We start from the raw sequence: 23,676 nt of genomic DNA on the forward strand, positions 1-23,676 counted from the left end.
AATCTTCTCATCGCAGCAACTATTATTCCTTGTGCGGCAAAAAGCTAGTATGCGTGTGCTTTGTGACCACTTTGGCGGTCTCGTTATCGTAGTCATAAATGGTAGAGCCGAAGGAGAGAATTGAAGGTCAATCGGCTCACCACGACTGGCCTCTTGTGATCGTCCAGCAGGGCTGTGGTTGAGTCGAGGAACGCCGACTCCAGAGCAACGGCTATGTTGGACTGACCATCCTGCAGGGCGAACGGCTTGCCGCCTGTGCGCAGGGCGAGGTTCTCTAGAGTTGCCGCGGCGGAGGTGCCAAAGGCGATCGTGTTCACCACCACTTGAGCGGCGATCAATTCTTTGACGACATCGCTTATGTAGGGCCTCTCATTCTCTTCGCCATCTGTCATGAGGATTATTACGGAGCCCTCGGTGCTTTGCTTGTTCTCCTTGAACATCTGGGGGGGGGGGGGGGGGGGGGAATATATACATGAAAAATCGCCTAAGCAGATTTCCAAACGAATGTAAAATGATTAGAACTTCTTGAATAGTTATTCACTGTTAAAACAATATCTGCTTCAGGCACGTTTCCTGCTGTTTGCACCGCATGCATGTCGTGCCAGTAGCAGTACTATCAGGCATTACAAATGTTAGAATATGGGCGGCGGTATTGGCAATTTTCACGAAATCGACAACATGCTGCGACGGCGACGCCATCTAGTCCAAGATAGATCGTTCGCTCTCTTGCCTCAGAGGCTCGCAGGCAGATTCAGACGTTATTGTCCAAATTTTCGCATTAGGCAGTACCGTAATTGTCCTTATACAGAATTTTTTGTGCTTGATTGTCTCTGTAATGACCGGCCTAGCATGGCATGCGTGCAGTGCAAGATGGCAGGGTGCTTAGTTATCCACGCAGAGAGGAGGAGGAGGAGGAGGAGGAGGAGGAGGAGGAGGAGGAGGAGGAGGAGGACGACGACGACGACGACGACTTTAATGGAACAGGAGAGGTCTGCCTGGTTGTCGGCCTGGCATGCTACTCCAGGCAGAGAGGAGGGTGTTATAATAATTTCATATGAATTCTGTTTTATTCTCATTCTTTTTCAACCGCGATTGCCCCAGGCCGGCGCTGTCGCTGGAATCAGTCACGCCGACACGGGGTGGCAAGAATTGAACAGAATCACACGAAAGCAATTGCATCATGCCGGTCATCCATTCATTATGTGCCTTCCATTCACTGCTTGCGAACAGGGTAAAAAGGCGGCGTTAATTGCTCCGAGAAGACAGCTCGAGGAAAACGGCGTCCTAATAATAATGATAATTGGTTTTGGGGGAAAGGAAATGGCGCAGTATCTGTCTCATATATCGTTGGACACCTGAACCGCACCGTAAGGAAAGGGATAAAGGAGGGAGTGAAAGAAGAAAGGAAGAATGAGGTGCCTTAGTGGAGGGCTCCGGATAATTTCGACCACCTGGGGATCTTTAACGTGCACTGACATCGCACAGCACACGGGCGCCTTATCGTTTTTCCTCCATAAAAACGCAGCCGCCGTGGTCGGGTTCGACCCCGGGAACTCCGGATCAGTAGTCGAGCGCTCTAACCAATGAGCCACCGCGGAGGGTGCTCACTCGTTTTCTCTCTTATAACACTATTCGAAATCTATATTCATATTTCAGGTGGGTGGCAGATAGTTGATAAATTTGTTGCCATGTGAAAGCGCGGAAATGCGCAGCTTTATCATTCTGTCATTGATTTTAAATTCTCTGTACTTCTTTTAGATTGTTTTCAAACGTGAGAGAGCGATTTGTTTTTTCTCTGCCGGTATTCATTTACACCCTAGATAAAAAAAGACTTACTCGCGTGTGGTTGCCACCAATGGCAAACGAGTGCGTGTTTATCGTCAAGAATAAAGTTAGCATGATTCTATACCTACGCGGAGCTCGGAGGCAGTCCTTCATAACGCTGTCATATTGGATCATTTGAGGCGCCCCGCTGAGTCTTGAAGTTCGCTGTTCGCTCCAGTAACGCCAATAGTCGCATTTTAAAACTTCAGAAACACGTGACCATCTTCTCACTAATGACAAGGGGTCACTTCATTAATCGCTTTTTGTTGAATCTAAGCGTTAGTTTCATGCTCACGTGACTGATCTGTGCTGTGGAGAGCCTGGAACGGGTTATTTACACAAGCTAGGGGACAAGGTTGTGGTTACAGAGCTAATATTATCGCCTATTAGTCCCCGAAGCTGCAAGAAAATCTGTTGAAAGAAGGCAGTTTTGACCAGAAAGATTGAACAAAAGGTTGATCGCTAGCCCGCACACCACGCTATCAGTGTTGCCTTTCTCGGCATGATGACTGATATTTTTCTTCCCCCCGCAAATACAGCATTAGCACGCTTTCCAATGTAAGCTGGCATTGGTTAGACAGGAGCTGACCAGTCCTCAAGAGACGCAAAAATAGCGACTTCCATCTTCTCGGTTGTGAAGGAAGATTTGCAACTTCCACCGTGTCCATAGCACGGCGTTTTCTGAGTGAAATAACGTGCTCAAAACACCATGAAGACCCTTACCTGAAGCGCCATTCTCAGGGCGCATCCGATGCACGTCCCACCATAGGCACTTAGCCTCTCCACCTCTTGAACGAATTGTTTTCGCACCGACGGTTCCATGGAAGTCAGGGGAGCTACTGTATGGGCGCTGGTGCTGAATGTAACAATCCCCACCTCCAAGCCGATCGGTATAAGAACATTGATGAAGTGGCTTGCTGCTTCCCTTAGATGAACAATGCGGTGGTCGTCCTACACAGAAAATGGGGAACAGAAACAGATGTATGGATGATAATAAAGGCATGGTAATGTAATAACATGTTAATGCATGGTAAGGTAATAGCAAACCAAAGGCCTCTTACAGAGCTTGGAAACGCTTATAGAGCAATGCTGTTCCAATGGGGAGTTATCCTTTTTCAAGGATTTTGACGAATAAACTTTACCGAAAAAGGGGACTTTGGGAAATGGACGGTGCTTTCACCGTGCTCCGGGGAAAAAGGGCTTGGAATATATATTTGTGGAGGCGGGGGGGGGGGGGGCGGTCTAATAGAGTGAATTTTTAGTTTCGACATAGAGCTCCGCTGATATAGACAGGAGCACAGTCTTCAGCCCTTGATCCAGCGATTGTCTGGCCATAACATTACAATTTTAGCACGGGTAGAGTTGTCCAACGTTGGCAGCTTTTGCGAAACTTGCGAATTGCTCCAAAAAGCTTTGCCTCAAACTCAATTCACAGTAAGCGTTAAGAAGAGACGAAGTTATTACTTGCAAAATATTATGATGAAAGATGCAAGAGTAAGTAAAACATTTTCACAACAGTGGTTGACACTGAATAATTTTCTTTTTCTGTCTCTATTCGTCATCTCTTCACACGATACAGCTTTTCCCTTTAGCAATGCAGGGCTTTCTCAACTTTGCCTTGATAGTTCTTTTTTTTTACTTGAGCAAGAATTCTTTCAAAAATACGGCGAGGCAAACCAAACTTGAGGCTCCTGCTATAGGCTTCATAAACCTTGCGTTTCCTTCGTGGCCCGTAAATTATGCTGTCTAACGACGTACGTGCAACATGATTCATATAATTATTTGGTTGCAGCAGATTTTTTAGTCTGAGCAGCTGATAACAGTGCTCACATTTGCTTAAAACCGATTGACCGCTTACCGACTGAAGGTTCCAAGGTCAAGTACCGTTTATGATTGCTCACAGTTGAGTCAAGCAAGGTCACTGCCCTCAATTTTTTTTTTAATGCGCAATGTACTACGTTGATTTGCGCAGCCTCAACAGGCATTAGTGGGGATGTGATAAGCAGGAATGTACTCTGATAATATTCACCTTACAGTGTTGTCAGAATGTGACACTTACATTCATACTACTCGAAACGTCCAGGGCGAAAATCACACGGCCTAGGGCGCCTTCTCTTCTCTGGACTTCGGTAAATTTCACCGTGATGACTTTCTGCAAATCAGCAGGGGCCAGTCTGCGACAAAGTAGAAGGCGACGAGCATTTTCGTTCGGTTAAGGCGATCAAAAGCCAAGAAGATGGTGCTATTGAAAGAGTATACTGTACATACTTATTGCGAAACAACACTTTCTTGCAACACATAATTTGCGAAGTTTGCATTTCTGCAGTCGTAGTCACGTTCTAGGCCAAGCCAAGTGCGAATTGCTGTCTTCCCGGATTTCGCACGGTGCATGAAGTGCTCTTTCATGGCTCTTTCAGAAACTCACATACACGGTGGCGCCAGCTTTCCCTCTAGATATTAAGAAACTCTTTGGGCATTAGGAGAAAGAAGAAGCAAAGATGAGAAGGAGAAACAAAAAGCCCGCAGTCAAGCGAAGCGAATAAAAAGAAGAGAAGGAAGAAAAAAGAGAATAACAAGGGTGAGGAGATGAAAGGGCAGAAGAAGACGCTGAAAAATTCAGAAAGAAAACAAGAGGGACGGGAATATGAATTGGATGAAGATGCTGAAAAGAAAGGGGCGAGAACGAAATGACATAAGCTTAGGCATGTTTCATTTGCTGGTAAGGACAACAGCAAAACCATCCGGTCTCTCACAGTAGTTTAGACACTCTTTTCTTCAATGAATTTGTGTTTGTGTGTGTGTGTGTGTGTGTGTGTGTGTGTGTGTGTGTGTGTGTGTGTGTGTGTGTGTGTGTGTGTGTGTGTGTGTGTGTGTGTGTGTGTGTGTGTGTGTGTGTGTGTGTGTGTGTGTGTGTGTGTGTGTGTGTGTGTGTGTGTGTGTGTGTGTGTGTGTGTGTGTGTGAGTGTGTGTGTGAGTGTGTGTGTGTGTGTGTGCGTGCGTGTGCGTGTGTGCGTGTGTGCGTGTGTGCGTGCGTGCGTGTGCGCGTGTGCGTGTGCGCGCGCGTGTGTGTGTGTGTGTGTGTGTGTGTGTGTGTGTGTGTGTGTGTGTGTGTGTGTGTGTGTGTGTGTGTGTGTGTGTGTGTGTGTGTGTGTGTGTGTGTGTGTGTGTGTGTGTGTGTGTGTGTGTGTGTGTGTGTGTGTGTGTGTGTGTGTGAGAGAGAGAGAACTCGAAGATGGTACAAAAAATCCCAGCGGTGGCAAAAAATACGGTGACGTCATGACACACACAGCAAGCCGAGCACCGCCACTTCAGAGAATCCTATGCATATCTGTCTGTCTGCTGTTGCCAGAAAGAAAGAAAAGGAAAGTGCACAGGCCTGCTCACTGGCTCAAGCCGAGCCACAATCGCTACCACGTGCAGATAGTAGGAGAGTTGAAAGATGGGATAGAGAGACAGGATAGTAAAGACGCGCTAAAGACAAGGCCGATCCCGAAGGTAGTGCAATACTGGGCCAACCGGTGGCGGGAATGAAGCATCCTTCGAACTCTCCGCCATATTTCCAAAATAAAGTCCATTGGACCCGTAACAGATACTCTACGGGGTCCGGACATTCGCATCATATCGTTCGTCTATATATACTATTGTCTATATATGCGTATCGTTCGTCTATATATACTCGCCACTGGCTGATCTCTAAGTGGCGACAGTTTTTTCCAAAATTCGTAGCAAAATTATGTCGCAGCCATTTGTCGTAAAGCGTTCCGGGTGGTGTCGAACGTTATCTCGTAACATATAGCTTACATGTGCTAGTCAAGTTGGAGGCCAGCTTTCGACCGGGATTCGAACCGACGACATATGCACCGTTAATTGTTAGCCTTCCCGGACTTTCGTATGAAGATTGTGATGCAACCATTGCTCGCATAGCGTTCCGAGTGTTGTCATACTCGCGCGCGTGTGTGCGGGTGAAGGTGGGTGGGTGGGAGGTGTCATTGCATCCAGGAGTAGAATGCATTCGCATCCCCGCATGCAAGCAGTCTTAAGTGTCTCTGCCGAATTTTTTATTTCTTTTTGTGACGACCGCTGTTTTTAAATGCAAAGTTTATTTTTTCTTAAGATGTTTTGTGCTCACAACTTTCTTTAAGGAACTCAGACTGTGGTAGACTCAAATGTATATTATAAAGAAAACATCGAAGTGACGTGAAACCTACGCCCACAAAACGAGCGTCTGAATTTTAGTTCCATCATGGCCCAGTGGAGCAGCATAATTATGAGGCGCACAGCGCTGTGTTTGTTGTATTTGTATCGGAAATATAACGCCCTCACGTACTATCAGCAACAACTGAAATGCGGACAATTTAATTGAACCATAACATCCTCACGTACTATCAGCAACAAATGAAACGAGAATAGCAAAATTACAAGCCCCTAGCCGGGAGAACCGCAGTTAGAGCGGACGGTAATTTAACTTTAAGGGCTCGAAGACTGTCCTTTATAAGTGTTAATCTGCCTGGCGTGTATTTCCTCTCAGGAGCTAATATGTTGATGTTTTGTGTTGGCACTTCAGTTCTCTTCGAGTTTCATTTCTTGCTGATGTTACATGAGTAGCACCTCGCACTGAGACAAAGGAAGATATTTAGCCAATCAACGCAAACATGCGCCTAGACAGGTATCCTCCCTGCTTGTAAAGAGCGCAATCGGGCGGTAAAAATGCGAATTCTAACTATAGGCTTCGGAGGTCTGCTGTGGAAAGTCGGAAGCTTTGCAAACGTACCCTATACGCACGCGGCCTTAACGGCTAACTTCATCCTGTGATCGGGTAGGAAATTGTGATGACAAAAGTTAATATGGCACCTTATACCGCCCTCTGAAATAGCAAGCCATGGTTTAATAATAATAATATTAATAATAATCGGTTTTTTGGGGAAAGGAAATGGCGCAGTATCTGTCTCATATATCTTTGGACACCTGAACCGCGCCGTAAGGGAAGGGATAAAGGAGGGAGTGAAAGAAGAAAGGAAGAGAGAGGTGCCGTAGTGGAGGGCTCCGGAATAATTTCGACCACCTGGGGATCTTTAACATGCACTGACATCGCACAGCACACGGGTGCCTTAGCGTTTTTCCTCCATAAAAACGCAGCCGCCGCGGTCGGGTTCGAACCCGGGAACTCCGGATCAGTAGTCGAGCGCCCTAACCACTGAGCCACCGCGGCGGGGCGGCTTAAGAGGCATTTTCTTGTTTGTAAGATGTAATTTGCAGTTATCTTTAGCTAGCAACAAACGTTAGTATGGCGCCTCATACTGCGCTCGGAAATAGCAAGCCATGGTTTAAGAGGCATTTTCTTGTTTGTAAGATGTAATTTGCAATCATCATTAGCGGTTCAGGTACCATATTAACTACAAACGTTATTATGGCACATTATACCGCCCTCGGAAATAGCAAGGCAGGGTTTAAGTGGTGTTTTTTTGTTTCTGAGATGTAAGCTGTAATTATCTTTTGCTGTTCAGACAGAGTGTGTTTGGCACCGACATTGCCGTAGTCAAATGTAGTAACGAACGGGTTGTACTTACCCCTTGAAATCCTCATTGGCGCTGATCACTTCCCATGTGGACTTGCGGTCGCAGAGATAGTTGTGCTTGTTGGGAGCGTAGACGTTGTGCTTCTTGTCTCTGCTATCACAAAATTCCGACACCTGCAAAGGAAAATCGACGGTAAGGCTTTTTGAAACACAATAATTGCTTCGGTGATTCGTTTAGGTGCGCAGGACGAAAATTTTATCTTTCTGTATATTTTTATTTTTTCTTGATATTGCTGAAATTTTCTCTACATCTTGTGCCGATCAAGGAATGTTTCATTGTCTGTTCCGCTGGAAAACGTATTATGTAACCTTTTTGAGTAAAATTAATTTCTTCGAACGCTTTTCTCGCTGTTCAATATATTTATGTCTTTACCGCACTATCCACTCCTGCCAAGGGCCTAAGGTATGACCCGGAAGTGTCTCGTACATACAATAAATGACTAGACAGATTAAGCATACCGCGATCCGCCTTCGGCTACCGTGACACTGCATCCGGAGGGAGCTATTGCGTATCCGCATATGACCGCGAAAGGCGCACACCTGTCACTGTGCAGGTACAGCTGGCTCTCCGCGTTAGCGAATCACGGTTGCGTAACGCTCATCTCTCTATGCAAAAACATTATAAAACTGAGCTATGACTGTAGTTGTCGCCCGAATAATTTCCATCATATCTCTTCTACTAAAAAATTGTCCACTATTGACATCCATCGAGTAGCGAGACAGTTGTTCCATCTTTCCGCTCTTCGAAACCGATTTTAAAACATTCAGTGGTGGTAGTGGTTTTATTAAAAATAATAGTAAAAAGGAAGGAAAAGATTTTTGCTAGCCCCGGCATCTGCCATCGATACTGAAGCACCTGAGCTGGGGGCAGCGGAAATAAAGGACAGCAGGCAGAATGGAGAATGAAATGAAAGAGGTGAGGGGACAGGAATAGAGGACAGGGGGAGAAGTAATATGTACAAACTATTTACACAATAAGTAATGTGTCCCAGGTTGTGCGCGTGATTAGTTCATTTTAGAGGAATTAAATCACACACGCGCACAGCACTGTGTAGGTTACAACTGGAGTGGGGCGTCCAGTTATTAATCGTTTAAGGTAGAACTCGCGTGAGCGTTCGGTCACTGCGTGTAACTACCTGACGGAGAACAGACGGTACGTCAAGCCCGTGTGTTCGAGGAATGCACAGAGGCTCACCAAAGTTCGCTCACGAGTGCGCGCACTGCCTGCGGGCCACAATAGCGTCTTGATGGAGTCTGGTAGTATGCCCTGCCAGACTCCATCAAGACGCTATTTCAGTCCGAGCTCATGATTCCCCCGTCCTTTTCCATTTAATATATCTTCTTGTTGTTGTGACTGAAGGATGAATTAATAGGAAAGTGCATGGGCCTGCCAACTGGCTCAAGCTTAGCCACAATGGCTGCCACGTGCAGACAGTAGGAGAGAAAGGAAACAGGCTTTATACGTAGCTGTGTCAATCGTCGAAATGTTCTTCGGCCTAATTTACTGTTCCAAAACAAAAACCCTTCTGTCATTACGGGCGTGTGGGCGGGACGTCACTAATGTACAAAGCCGGTGGGGTGTCAAGAACACCTTTTTCACTTTGTTGCCTTTTTCCCACCTGACACTCACCCACATATTTCCTGTGCGCAGTAGCCTGCATCGGGATATACGGTGAAGACATTTGCTACTGTCCTATGGAGTCAGTGCTGCTTTCTGTCGAACTACGCGGATATTAATATGTGGCCTGGAGAACACCTAAAATGTCGTCAAGGTACTCTGGAGCGAAAGATTCAAGATATATACAAAAGTGCTTCGAATGGAAGGGAAAAGAAATTTTGTCACGTATAAGCTACGCTAGATGGTGGAACTAGCGGGTTTTATTCTGTCGGCGAATTATACAGCGGAATTCAATTCTGGCGGCTCAGTAGCGACCTTTATAAAGACAGTCTAGAAGTGAAAGAGTGCGCGAACACACTTACGCCCTTGAGGTACGGCATGAACATGATGGACGACGTGACTGGGTCGTTGTCCCTCTGCCTGAACCGTGGCTTGCATTTGGACGAGACGCGGCAGCCCTTGTAGACGCGACACGGCTCGCCCGAATCCATGGACGCCGTGAACCGGATCTTCTCCGAGCATGCACTGGCACGGACACTGTTCAAACACCACCAGCGGATGCAGTTTACATGCACATTATTTGATGATTTCAAAAGTCATGGCAAACAGCAACTCAGAGAGCTCATGGAGCCTCGATCTCTAGCAACGAGCTCAGAATGTTTCCCAATTCCTTGAGCAAAAGGCCTTACAACTAACTTACAAATTACGCACAGAGACCTCGTCTTCATATTCTTTTATGACCATGAAAAGGTAATAATATTCTTTGAATAAAGATAGGGAGTGGAACTTTTGAATACTAGGCGACGTTTTGCGTTCCATCAAATCGTGACATCTCTCAAGCATTTCCTCATAAGAAAGCACTTGATAGAAAAAAGAATGAAAATTCAAAAGAAAGAATGACTTTTTTTTCGTGATAATCACGTGACGCGACTGTAGTTCACAGGTGGCATCAACGGAGCAAAAATAAAAAGCGTAAGAATCCCTTGGTCCCGTAGTAAAACGTCAATTGCAAGTCTAGTGTCTCTCATGTTTGTCCTCTCTTGTCCTCGTCTGAATCAACTAGTCAATATGCCTCAAACGATGAACCATTAAGCCCAATGAAAGATCATTGCCACGCTATGAGTGTGTAGTAGCATCAAGCTTGAACACAGTCACTTTTTTTTCATCATCATCATTTTATTTTATAAATCCAATACAACAAAACTTGATTGGACCCATAGCCAACTCGGCTAGGAAAGGTCCAAATACATGATATTCACTAAAGAAATGGCAGACATTCAGAATACATGTACAGAAAGACTTCAGATACAACAATAGAGGCATTGCAAATCTGTTAAACACATACATATTCTGAAAAACAACAAAAAATAGGTTTATGAATGTACAAAACCAAGCACAAACGCATTCAGTCCCACAGTTCTGTGCAGACAAGAAAATGTTTTTCAATAAGGCCGAAAAATTATGTTTCAGTTTGCTGTCATCAGGAATCTCATTCCATATCTGGGCACCATTGTACTCTAATGGCCTTTGACCGTAAGTGTTATGTCAAGGCGATAGGTTAAATCTATTATTAGGGTCGGCTCTTGTTTGTCTCAGCGGCGATCTAAACAGTCTAAGAGGAATTGGATCATTAGTTCCTATTACTGTGCTTATTATTTGAGCTATATTTAGTTTGTATGCAACTGATACCGGTAATATTCGCAGTTCTTGAAAGAGTGGTCGGCTAGGGTCGATTGTCTTTGCGACGGTTATGGTGCGAAAAGGCTTGCTTTTTTACTTCTGTAAGTATGCATATTTAAAAATTCCGTTCGCAAATTAAGGTCCATAGCGTATGAAATGTTCAACAGTGATGGGACTTCGCCATGTATCGAAAGACACCCTCCAACATCCACCGAAAAAAATTCGTTGGAGGCACTTAGATATCTCTTAAGGGCACAGGGTAAGCCCTATACTTCCCATGCATTTTAGGCCATGTTGAGGTACATGTTTCTCACTAACTAATAACAGTAGCCTAATAATACATATATCATTGTTTGCCAAATTTTGTGCTCTTTTTACTGAACTAGAATATTTGAAATGTGTTGAAAATTCGATTTTTAATAAAATTTTTTCCGGTAGTACACAAATCTGGCCTTTCTTTGCGCATTTCAAAATTCATAACAGAATAACTGCTTAGTGAAATTGCTTAATTCTAGTTCAGTAGTTGGCAACACTTATGTAGATGATTGCAAAAAAAAAATCAGCCGTCTGTCTTGAAAGGCATTGGAAATAATGGTACCTTTGTAAGAAAAAACACTGTTTTGAGATAATAGAGCGTAAAGAGAAAAAAGATGTGAAAAACCATTTTTTATTCGCAGAAACGCCTCCATAGTAATTGGTTTAATAGCCCCCTGCTTCGTAGTCACTGTCGCCGTCATTTTTTCGCTTTTCGGCTTGTCGTTTTCACTGTCGGGCCTCTTTTGTAAGCTGTCGTGTTGCTCGGTCCGCAAAGTACATGCGCTTATGGTCAGCTTCCCTCAGCCACTTGATGGTGTTGCTCCCTGGGTTCAATCCACACGCCTTCAAAACGTTGGCCCGTGCGATGCTACCATCATTAAATGAAAGAACAGCATCCAGTGTTGCCATCCGTAGGGTCCGAAGCCTAACAAACACATTCTTTGGCGCGCGTTCCCAAACAACATGGTTGAACGACTCATTTGCATTTTGAGTTCGCCCATGCAGGCACTTCTCTAGGAGCTCAGCCTTCGATAGCTCCCTATAAATGGGTTTGATAGCCTCCAAGACAGATGCAGGCAAACTCTCCTTGTGGAAAAATGGCTTGCCCTCTGACTGACTTCTGTTCAAGGCACACCACGTATCAGGTCCCTTTGGGCAAAGTCCATGGCATGGGTCATCGTCTGTGGCCGATAAGTGGAAGAAGGTTGCCCAAACGGCCTTTCGCATTTCATCCAGGTTTCCTACATTTCTTCTGATGGCCAAACCATAGTACGTCTGGAGCTTGTCTATTACTGCATCAGTCAGTCGGCCTCGGCCCGAGAGGCTCTTTCCATCAGAGAGTTTTCCTGCTTTGTTTCCTTTTTTTAGCCTTCGTAACCTTGTGCCCATCCTTTTTTGCACGTGCCCTATGCACTCAAACTTGGATATTTCAACGGAATCACCATATGGCATTTGTGCCTTCACAGCCATAAAAGCCTTGCTGTCACCATCCCCAAGGTATTTGATGTATCGAACGCCGTGAAGCTCCTCACTCCTGCCGAAAATTTTCAGTGCTCCTGCGACTTCCATTCCACCGCTGGTGCCTTGGTAGTTGCTTTGGCACACCTCTCTATGAAGGGGGGTCACTGTTTGTACCCTTGATGCTGCACTTTGGACAACGTTTAGACAAAACCTCCACATCCAGCACTTTCCCAGAGTCTACACTGGTCGCAGAGACTATGCCGTTATTGGAAGTATGGCCTCGCTTCTGCCAGCTTCCATCAAGAGCAACTGCGATGTCTTTATCCCCCTCATTCAGCTGCACAGCTTCGTCAGCTGCCCTTTTCATCGACTCCTGAGCAGCAGCTTCGATGTGACCTAGAAGCTCTTGATTGTATTTCGCAAACTTTGTCGGCGGCTTAGGAAGGTTTAGCATAGCACAGAGTATATTTCCTGCAGCCATTCCCTTACCAATGGACCTCAAGGCATACACTAACCTGAGGTTGGCTTCATAGAGGCCAGAAGTAGTTTTCTTCGACGTCTCAAATCGTTGTGCGGCACTACACACTTCACAGTTCAAACTGTAAACGCTTGCAACACCTACCCGTTTTGTCACAATTTCGATGAGCTCAACACTTCCACCGCACTTTCTGCACACACAAATCTGTGTAATTGCGGCACAAATGCCGTCCATGTCCATTAAGGCATATTGGCTGCTGCTCTGTAGCACATCCTCTTCCTGGAAGCACAGAGAAAATCTTGAAAGCTTCGATGTCGAGGAGCTGGCGTGTTCGGCGTTCGGGATCTCATTCAGTCGTGGACATCCTTTTGCTTTTTCACGATGAGCGTAGCGGTTGCCGTGAAATTCACACCTGACGAAGGCCTTCTTTGCCCTGGGCATCTCAACTTATCAGCAGCAACCAACACCGGCACAATTTACAATACTGATCGAAAGGGATAGCACTCGGACGCAGCTGCATGAAGGTTGCAGAAACGTGGAAAAAACGTGCAAAGCGTCTCAGGATTGTCTTGGCTAAAAAATAGGAGCTGTACAATAGTTGCCAGACAATTTTTTATATGTAGCTGATTTTAGACAAGTTTTGAAATCAGGTGGTGGAATTTTTGGTTGAAAAAATTGACGTTAATCCTGAAAGGGGGCGTGGCCGCTCACTACTTGGTTTCGGAAAAAGCGTTTTTCAGCCGTAAATATGGCTTTCTGAGGAAAGTGCGATCATGGAACATGTGTAGAAAGAATTGAACTTCTAAAATTCCAAAAGAAAAAAAAACGATTTTGTTTCTAATTTTACCTTACCCTGTGCCCTTAACTGCGGGAAGGCGAAGGCCGTTTGCGACTCATTGCACTTATTTGAATTTGCCGCGCTTGAATTCATTTCACGACAGAGGAGAAGAGCAGCTTGCGCGAGCGTTGCGCCACGTGACCTAGGTGACGTGCCTAGGTAAGTCACGTGACCTAGGTGGCGATGTAACGGACGGACGGTCACCGCGAGGTCACGTGATCGGGTGGATGGTCACCATGAGGTCACGTGACCGGGTGGACGTTCACCACGAGGTCACGTGACTCGATGGACAGTCACCGCGAGTATGAACCTTAATAAAGCGTTTCTCCCCTCCCTCTCCGGTTGAAAGGAATTATCTTAGGCCCCTCAGAAACAGCCTGGCTATAAGCCTGTCGGACTAGTATTTATCAGATATCTGATAGACGCCGAATTTCTGGCACAGCCTCGATAGGTATGTCCATGCATTTCAAGCGACATGCCGCAGCTGTTATGGATGCGCTGGCACTTATCATTGCTACCTATGACATATCTGTATGAAAATAGCCGTGCATCTGACGTTGTTCCTATTTCGTCAGCAGTTTTCAGGGCTTAAACACTTCAGCAGTTTATTTAGCTGCCACTTGTGATGTTACGCACGGTTTGAAACATCTATACTTCGTTTCATACATAGCAGTCAATGCTTCGGAGGCTCCGATGTAGTCCGTCTGTGAAACAGTATTACTCCGCCCCGTATCATTTGTTCTTCTCGAGTCCTCAGTAAGTGTTTGGACGAAAATAAAGAGAGATATAAAGAATTGCTCGCACTGAAAACCACGGTCAAAACTTCGAGGCGCCCAGGGCTCAGGCCCTCTGGCTATAATTCTCACGGAATGTGGACTACTTTTTAGGCGCGGATTAAGTAAGCGCGATTTGCCCTACGAGCCAGCACCAAACCGCGACATATGCCATTCTTACTTCTAGAAGTCTGTATGAGTCGCAGGACCAAAACATGGAAAGAGATAAAACGAAGAGCGGGAGGTAGCCATTCATGGTGATTGGGCTTTGCCGCAATGAAGTATGTCAGTGGTCACTGTGGTTGTATGGGGAGCTACTTTTTGCTCGCGGGCTTAGCCTGCATGAACAGACGCGGTAACATTGGTAGCGTTGCCTGCTATGTATGAAACGGAGTATAGCAACGGTTTAGCCGGGCACACGAGCTCAAAGGAGAGCTCAACAGCAAGTATTTTATAAGAGGCTCGACTTAATCTTTTGGTACACTGCAGCTGTCAATATGAACTCCACTAGCCTCGATGTGGCTGTGTGTCTCACCATGCCGAACTCGCAGTACAGGCTCGGGTACCGGAAGCTCTCGGGGTCTCCGTACTCATCGAACACTCCATACCGGAAATGAGCCCACTCGTGTACCAGTTGGTACTCTGTAAAAACCGGCGCATTTGAAGACATTTCACTTTAGTGCATCGCTACAGACCATGTACTCCGAGCGACCCTTATAACACCAATCAAACAATTAACGAAATAATTACAACTGACATCGAGCTTAGTAAAGCTGTAAGGCTACACTGCTACGTAGACGAGCTATATAGTTTTCCTAGACCTTCGTGCCTTATGTCAAATCGCCCTGACGAGCGGATTGAACTCACCGAAACCCATAGTTATTAGACTATTCATCTGTCCCACATATGTCGGTGGACACCCCAACCGCGCCGTAAGGGAAAGGTTAAAGGAGGGAGTGAAATTGAAAGGAAGAAAGAGGTACCGCAGCCATTCACTACGGCACCTCTTTCTTCCTTTCTTCTTTCACTACCCCTTTACCCTTTCCCTTGCGGCGCAGTTCGGGTGTCCACTGAGATATGCGAGACAGTAAGTGCGCCATTTCCTTTCCCCGAAACCAGTGTTCATCTATTTCCAAACTACGTATTAACCAATCTGCATCGGTGCTCTGTAAATGATACCATGTGTCGAGTCCTGGACCGGGGCGACGTCGTCTGCAGCGACGAAGGCTTCAGAAAGCTGCATAGCTTCCCGTGTAGCCGTATGGCTGTATTCAGGAGGAGGCTAATTACAGTTCCTCTGTTCTTTTAACTCTGATCCAGACAATGAGATCAGTTTCAGTAACGAAAATACCACAAGAAAGATTCGTTTGGTAATTACGACACGTACTGATTAAGGCAAAACGCAAAAAAGCGCCCGAGTGATGAGCGTTGCCAGTGCACGTTAAAGATCCCGAGTGGTCGAAATTATTTCGGAGCTCTCAATTTAAGCTCCTCTTTCTCTCTCTCTTTTTCGTTCCAAACTTCCCCTCCTCTCTCACGGCGAGGTTGAGGTGTCCCACAAGAAGTGAGACAGTTACCGGCCCTTTTTCAATTCCAGATTACAAATGATTTAGCTTTTTTTCAATCTGAAACTCTCACCTGGACTACCGTAAATCTCAGCTATGGATCCGTTCATGTGAGACAGGAACCGGGGCGTGAGGTGAATGTACTCTCCGCGTTCGCCGCACCCTCGTGGCTGAAGCGTGTATGGCGTGTCGCCGTACTGTGGATTCTCGGCCGCCACTCGCACGTCGGCCGTCGGAAACAGGCTGGCCGTCGTGGTTGTTGCACCGGGTCTCGGAGGCCACGTGTCCGGCACGGCGATGGTCACGCTGCCGAAGTGGACCAATCCACGAGTGGCCCGATGCAGGAACGTTGAGGCAGAACTGAACAGCGCCTTTGTAAGAGAGACAGCACAGACTTTTATTTACGCATATTACACGGGCAGAACTCAGGGCGGCCTGACAGAACGTATCGTCTGAACACTGAAAATGCCAATCAGTACATGTTGGAGTTGTACAATATTTATGGTAACTGATGATATCGATGAGTTAGTGTCAGTACCCAAGACCATAGAAAAGGCAACAATTGTTGTCAGTGGATACAAGACACTGTTCTTGCCTCATCTTGCACTTTGCTTGGTCCTTACCTTGCGCATAGGTCACATGCTACATGAGCAACGGAATTAAAGTTTGTGGCAGTTTTATTTTTTTTCCTGCAAGGCTCATAAAATTCGTGATGTGCGCTAATTTGCGAACTGGTCAATAAAAGGCCTTAAGTATAATTCTCAGGTTCAAGACATATGCGACTGAGCAATTCTACCCAAGCACTCATAAAGTCGCGTCTCTCCATTAAAGAGACCGCAACTTGCATGTTATAGCCAACTCGAAATAATGTCCTGGAATCTAAACTACATCAGCGCTAGATGCATTACATCGGCGTTCACTACAAACAATTGGAATGCATTTCAGATTTTTGAAATGAAGCTACCTTCATTATGAAACAAAACAGAAGCAACAAAGAAAGCTATTAGTGGTGCTTAGACGTCAATTCTCGGTTTAGATTGGTGTAGAGCTGAGGACAAGCAAGCACCTTGATGTTTTCGATTATCCGTTCGTCGTATTCCACGGAGGGATGAATGGCCACCACGATATCTTCGTACGCTCCAGTGGCAGTGTCGATGCGGATGCTGTGGACGGGATACAACCCGAGCTGTGACACGACCACTAAAAACAGCAGCAGAGCAGTGGACCGCATCCTGCAACACGAAAAAAAAACAGAACAACTTTTAACGGCGTTACCTTCCAAGTACCGTCTACCGCGCCCAAAACTTGCACCGTCCAACCTGCAAGCTACTGGCTCCGTTCATTCAGTTCATTTCTTTTAGAATGGATTCGCTCTTGCAAGAAAACTAACGCATACAAGAGACAAAAGACCGAACCGATCGGCCATAAAAAAGATCAGCTCCCTAATAGCGCGCACAGTGGGAAAGAGAAAAGTCAGCATGGCCTGCAGTTCGCGGGCTGACGGCTCAATGAGTCTCATGTTTGCATGATCAGTCTACGCAGAGCACTTGCTTACAAATGGTTGAGCTCTCGAAGCTAGTTATATCTTCATAGTGAGCATTCCCTTTACTAAATCATTGCCTGTTTTATCCCTTCCTGTTTTCCACTTGGGCACTCCTAGTGTTATCTTAGACTCATTCTGGAACCTTGCCAATGTGTTTCGGTTACTTTTGATTCTTATAACTGGCATTGTGTTACATCTTTCTCCTTTCTTTCTTTTTTTTCTTTTTTCAACCTTTTGGCCAAGCCTAAAAATAATAAACGCATTTTCCATTCTCCTGTAAACATCCTAACTTCAGTTTCCTTCTTTTTATTTGCCCCGCCTTTTTCCAAGTATTTTTATGATTAGTTACATTTTCTACATTTTTTTTCAGCTCGTCGTTGTACTTCGTTTCAGCGTAAATTGTTCATCGAAAATTATTTAACACTTATTGTGAACTAGTTAATGTTTAAGTAGGAGAAGCAGTATGCAAAACAATATAATAAGACTGCGCCTTGCAAAAACTGCGTACGTATTGACAAAACAGACAGTCGAAAAGGACAACTTACACAGAAATAAATGCGATATTGCCACGCATAAATTCGCAGACGAAAAGAAACATCATTCAACATAGACACAACGCATAATAGACACCGCCAATGGACAAGAGGTTCAAATCCCTCATCGGGAGCAAGCACAGGAGAATCATGCGAAGTGCGCTTCAGTCTGTCATCGTATCAAGAAAAAAGAAATATTTATAGATATTAGTGTCAGCAAAAACAGTTTCAATGTAGTGTTTACGCTTATGACGAGATTTTTTAGATGAGTCATGTCCAGCATTCTCGGCAAAAATTTTGAAATTGGAAAATTCTGAGACATCGATATGGAAATATTGAAGGTAATGGTTAATTATTCTCATGTGTATGAAAATTTTCTTCTAAAGTGTTTCCACTGATCGCATCGAACAGTTAAGACTGTCATAGAAAATCAATGGGGAACGCTTTGGACGACAGTAAACGTTAATAGAAAAAAAATGCAAGACTACCGTCCGCGGTGATCTGCGGATATATATATGCTATGGTGAAATCTTACATTATATGAAAAATTGTGTTCATAAACGGTTTCCCGCTCAAATTCCTAAGTCCAGAATTGCGAGGTATGGATTACTATGTACCCTTGATGATCTACGCAGAGTATCAAAAATATATGCAACTGAGAAATTTGTTGCGAGCAGCTTTTCGGCGTTCTTTCTAACCTTTGAAGAACTTCTATTCTTTTTATACCTACTGTGGACTGAGGGTCGCACACAATGCTTGCGTGCTATAGAAAAGGTTTTACTATTGTTTTGCACGCCTTTTTTCTGAAATCACTTGATGATCTTTCCAATTTGCGTTTTCAGGAGCCTAATTTTTTAAGAGCCAAATAGCGTACGTTATTAAAGTGCGCTGACTTTTTAAGTCTGGATGTAATTGTAACGGCTATATTCTTACATTCTCATACCTGTTTAGTCATCTTTGTCGTCCATGTCATTAAAGTTTCAGTTTGCTCCTTTTATCAGTTAGACACTTATAAACTTTTTTTTCAAAATCAGTAAGCATATCCTACTGGACACACTGTTCTGCTAGAAATTTTATATTTATATTCGCCTCAAGTTGATCAAAAACAGAATTTGTGCTTTTAAAAAATGACACAGTAGTCTGCAAATAATTTAACTGGCACAGTTCTCTTCGGCTTGACAGAGTTGACGTGATCATTGATGAAAATATTATGATAATAATGGTATAGAGAAAAAAACCAGCAGAAAATTTGAAGAGCTTCGCAGATATGGCCGAAAACTTCAGTTTACGGACCACCATGGCGTCTGGAAATTGTTTGAGTGGGTGCATGGGAGGTGGATGCGATTAGCGTTGACCCAGAGAACACACATGCCAAGCTTACCTTAACTCTTGCTTTTGGTTGGCGTAATCAACGAAAACAAGCGCTCAGTGCCGAAAGTCGAGGCTGTACTGAGCGTCACATTTAGGGAAAAAGCATATATAGAACCTTCGCCTACGAGCCACTCCCGGCACCAGGCCGGCAAACGCCTCTTTTCCAACACCCCGTCCTTTAATTCGCGATAAAAGCCTAGCGCAGGCTTATCGGCCTTACCGAATATTGTGAAAGGTAGCGCCTACTCAGGCAACCGCAAAAGCGGCGTCACAGGTACATCGGCGAGAGATAAGATAAGCGCTCTGTACAGAACAGCTGTCGGATTAAATGGGCTGCTACACACATACCCCTTAAAGCAACATTTAGCGTCCGGGAGAACAAAAAGGAAATTCTCAAATGTTACAGTGGACACTTCAGAGGCAACGATAGTGAAAATCGTGACATTTTTGTTTTAATTTGGTTGTGATTTGTTATTTATTGTCAGGCTTATGCGTGTCAAAATAATTTCTAGAATTAATTAAGATGTTTGTACATTTTCTGTTCGCAATGACTTGGGATTCAGTGTTTCGTATCTGCTCCTAAGACAAACCAGCAGAGGTTCTGCCAAATGATCTTTTTCGATAGTACTACAAAAATACACATTGCCTTTGGTTCTTAAATTAGTGTGTAGTTCCTATGCATTTTGCTTGTTTATTACAAATAAATTTTCCCATATTTTATGTGGTATTATTCCTCAACTAATGTCGGCCTGAATGTTGGACCTGTTCAATAAATAAATCATGTGATGTTCTAATGGTGGCATCACCTGTTACCTTCGTAATATTACACGGGGCCGAATTCATTGAAAAAAAAAGAGAAAATATTTCTGGCAATTCTAGCGAGTTCAGCTCTGGGAGGTGCGCCAGGCCGCAGTAGTGTCGATTCCAGCTCAGACCGAACACTCTTCTTGAAACCGAGAGGTCGTGAGCATCTCAAGGAGCACTGCATATTTGAATCTTTTTCTTCCGTTTATTTTTCCAAGCCGTGTTCGTTCAATAAGACCTGAACCTCTACACCACGGAAGTGCATAATTGTAGGTTGAAATGCCGGAATGGGCGAAGTTTTGCGAGGACTCGGCTGAGCTTACTTTTCTGGGCTTCGTAACGGCAGTGGCAACGGGACGTCCTACCGATGTCGCAACAACGCCTACCACTCCAGCCGCTTATCAGCGGGACAACAAAGGAGAAAAGATAAAACTGCATTCTAAGTGATCACGTCGCGCAATATATACGCGTGCCAGCAGGAAAGCAATGTCGGGGTTCATGCCTCTTATGGCGACAGAGCCAGCGAAACAGATCCGTCTTACGCAACCTGCTGACAATATGGCTGAAACTCGCCGGTATGAGATCAGACACAAAGAAAAAGATAATGTGGCTGTTGAAATTTACCTGGAAAACTACGGGAACCATGCACACAAAAGAACGCTTCCCTCCGCGTACTTCAGTTTTATGTGAATTACTGCGATAGCTCTGCGGTCAAAATGCAATTAAGAGTTGCCAGGGCTGGGTTCAGAGAAAAATTCAGGGGAGATCAATCTGATTGATGTGGTAGAAATTCGATAGAATTCTTCTTTCCCTTGCCTATCTTCTCTGATTCTGATTCTATTCCAAGTGTGAGTCCATTGTATTTCACTCCGCAAATCTATACTGCTTCTATTTCAATTTTGACTTGGCAACTACGCAAAATGTGTCGCATTGTTCAATCGCGACTAGTCTTTATTCCGCTACCGGCCCAGGGGCTCAGCAGTTACGCGATGCGGCAATGCATCGGCACCTGGCTGTTTCAAGTAGTGGTTTTGTTTCAAAGGGGCCTGTGGGACCCTGGTCGCTCATTCAAGGAGGAAGAGCTCCCGCAAGCCTCGTTTTTGCACTGATAATTGTTCTACGCGAAGATATTTTGCACGTAAACCGGCTGTTGTCCGAGTGACTCTCTCCTTAGCCATTTTCATTTTTTGCCGAATGATTCTTTGTCCGTCACCTACCTCCTCTACCCTACAAATGTAGAAAGGATAGGGGCAGAAGGAGAAGGGGACGTTTGACACGTGGAGAGATGAGAATCCCCCTAGACATCACTTGACAGGTGGAGGCTTCCCACAGATGACGCCGACGTCGCCTGACAGATTTGGCCTTCAAGGTCTGCATGGTTATGCGGTGCGGTTCATGGTGCTTAACGTTGCAAAGCAACACATGGGCTATTAGGGACGCTGTATTAGAGAGCTCTGAGTTGGTTTCTCCCTCATGGGATTCCTTCAAGGGTGGTTTTCCTGACCGCCTTCGTCGAAACGTGGCGCTTCCATCGCGCGTCCTTGGCCTCAGTAATCTACCGCCATAGCCCCTAACTCATCACGGCATGTACTTGCAAGTATAATACACCGTGCTTCTGTAAATTCACCACAGGAAAGGCGATAGAATATAAATCTTGAAGCACGTCAGGCTAGGTCACATAATATCTCCGCTGTTTTACAATGCATATTTACATGAGGAATTAAGAGGCTGTAGTGGAAACAATCTGGAGATAAAAGTTACAACAGATTTTTTTCAGTAACTTCTGATTTTATCGTGGGAGGCTGCACATGAATGGGGACGCAAAAAGGCGAAGCACAACTGCGCAGCCAAAATATGTTATTTAGGAAACTAAAATATGCTAACCTGTCTCGAAAAAGAACAATAGTTTACAAAAATGCTGGAAGTAATATACGGTTGCATCACTGCGGGGCATAAATGCTGTTGACGTCACGTGAATAAGCTCTATAAAGATCGCCGTCATCTAACGCAGTCAACGCTGCCCCTTAAAAAAGAGAAGGAAAAAGGTTGACATGCAATTAACAAGACTGTTCATGTCTCGCCAAGAATTAACAAAATTCGATAAAAAATTTTGCACAAGATTGTACTGAAACAATAGCATTATATTTTGTTAACCACGCCCTTTTATGATGTTCTCTGCTGAGGCAGCTGAAGCAGGCACTGCATCAATTGCGTGAAGTGAAAGGTGAAGCCAAGGAGAAGGGTGAAAAGGCGGGGATCATTGAAAACAAGTAGGGTAGTAAAAAAGGCTCTCGCTTACTGACAAAGCGCAAGCAGCACTAGAAAAGTTGGCTAAGACACCTAGAATGTGTCATTTTTTTTGTGTGTATGTGGGCGGAGGTTTATAACGATTCAATTTGGTCAGAATCACTCCATTGTTAGTTAAATCTATCTGAACCGTTAGAACGCCTGCGTAATAACCAGTAACTTTAATAACAAGGACTGTATCCTTTGGGCATTAAAATATTCAGTTTAGGCTTGATTAAGGACATATCAGAAATATCAATGTTTATTACCACTGTACAACATGTACTTCTTTGAGGTACACTTTAGTTCATTCTTTTAAATGCCTTCTTATATATAAAAAAGCGTATTAAACTAAAATCTAGCTGTTACATAATTCGCATGAAAGTATTTATCCAGATGTATCATGTGTGAATAGCCGCGTCAGGTGCCCTCTCATGCTTCAAAAAAAACAACGAGAATAGAATGGTTATTTACATATAATAGCAAGACGCAATAACAAAACTCTTTCAAAAGTGCTCATTACACCCACCTGCGGACTCTAGCGTCGCAAGAGTGTTCCAACGCCCTTTATAACAGCCACTATCGCCGCGCCACCTATGTTTCCGGCGATGTAGTCCACCTTCGGTGGTCTGTCAGAAAGCGTGTTCTGTGCCGGAAGATGTTGGCGCGTGCGCTGGGCCTTACATTTTTGTCGATGTTGCCAACGGCCTTAATTGCAAGCTAGCATGGCTCACCTCTAGAGCTTGTGCTTCCAGTGAAGCTAAAGTCACCGACGTCGCACGTATGAAAGCATCCCGGATACTTAACAATGCGTATCCATGTTAAAAAGAAAACAATTTTACTACGATTAAACAAGAACTCACACATACAGCAAGCTTACCTTAAGCAACCTGAATCTGGCTTCCAATGTAGAGCTCACACTTTTCGCAAGAAGGAGGGTTTCTTTCAGTGACACTCTGAAGACAATTGTCAGCTATGACAAAGCGCAAGGATATCGCCTATCAGGATGGATAAAAATGAGACAATTCAGACACTCGTATGGCGCATGCTGAGAAGAGAACAATACCGTGTCTAAGTGGAAACTGCCCAATGTAGAGCAAGAGGCTGCATTCCGAGCAAACTTCAACCTCCCGACGTCAGCATGCCCTCACTAATGCAACAGTGGAACAATGCCGGGCACTCTTGAGGTTATGTAACGGCCCAACTCTTCTTTGCTGTTATCGTCACGCAAGGCAGCGGGAGCTCCAAGATGTCACTTGACTGCTCACAAATGGCTGATAAGATTGAGAGG

The 23,676-nt window shown here is 44.8% G+C and overlaps 1 protein-coding gene across 2 annotated transcripts in view; it reads right to left on the reverse strand.

The window, feature by feature from the left end:
- The window catches only part of LOC144106169 (calcium-activated chloride channel regulator 1-like), a 36,193-nt gene extending 12,807 nt beyond the window's left edge, over positions 1-23,386 (reverse strand). Inside the window, exons 1-9 of one of the 2 annotated variants that reach the window (XM_077638911.1) lie at positions 23,266-23,386; positions 16,915-17,080; positions 15,922-16,219; positions 14,817-14,925; positions 9,380-9,551; positions 7,392-7,513; positions 3,884-3,998; positions 2,548-2,775; positions 141-440 (exon numbers count right to left, since the gene is read on the reverse strand). In XM_077638911.1, coding sequence (XP_077495037.1) covers positions 141-440; positions 2,548-2,775; positions 3,884-3,998; positions 7,392-7,513; positions 9,380-9,551; positions 14,817-14,925; positions 15,922-16,219; positions 16,915-17,079 — 1,509 coding nt within the window. In that variant the 5' untranslated portion in view covers position 17,080; positions 23,266-23,386. Of the gene's footprint in view, positions 1-140; positions 441-2,547; positions 2,776-3,883; positions 3,999-7,391; positions 7,514-9,379; positions 9,552-14,816; positions 14,926-15,921; positions 16,220-16,914; positions 17,081-19,305; positions 19,443-23,265 lie in introns of those variants that run through there. The other variant, XM_077638910.1, reaches the window with a different exon arrangement.
- Positions 23,387-23,676: the final 290 nt, after the last annotated feature.

The sequence above is a fragment of the Amblyomma americanum genome, chromosome 10 (assembly GCF_052857255.1).
Source record: "Amblyomma americanum isolate KBUSLIRL-KWMA chromosome 10, ASM5285725v1, whole genome shotgun sequence".
In the NCBI taxonomy this organism is placed as follows: domain Eukaryota; kingdom Metazoa; phylum Arthropoda; class Arachnida; order Ixodida; family Ixodidae; genus Amblyomma; species Amblyomma americanum.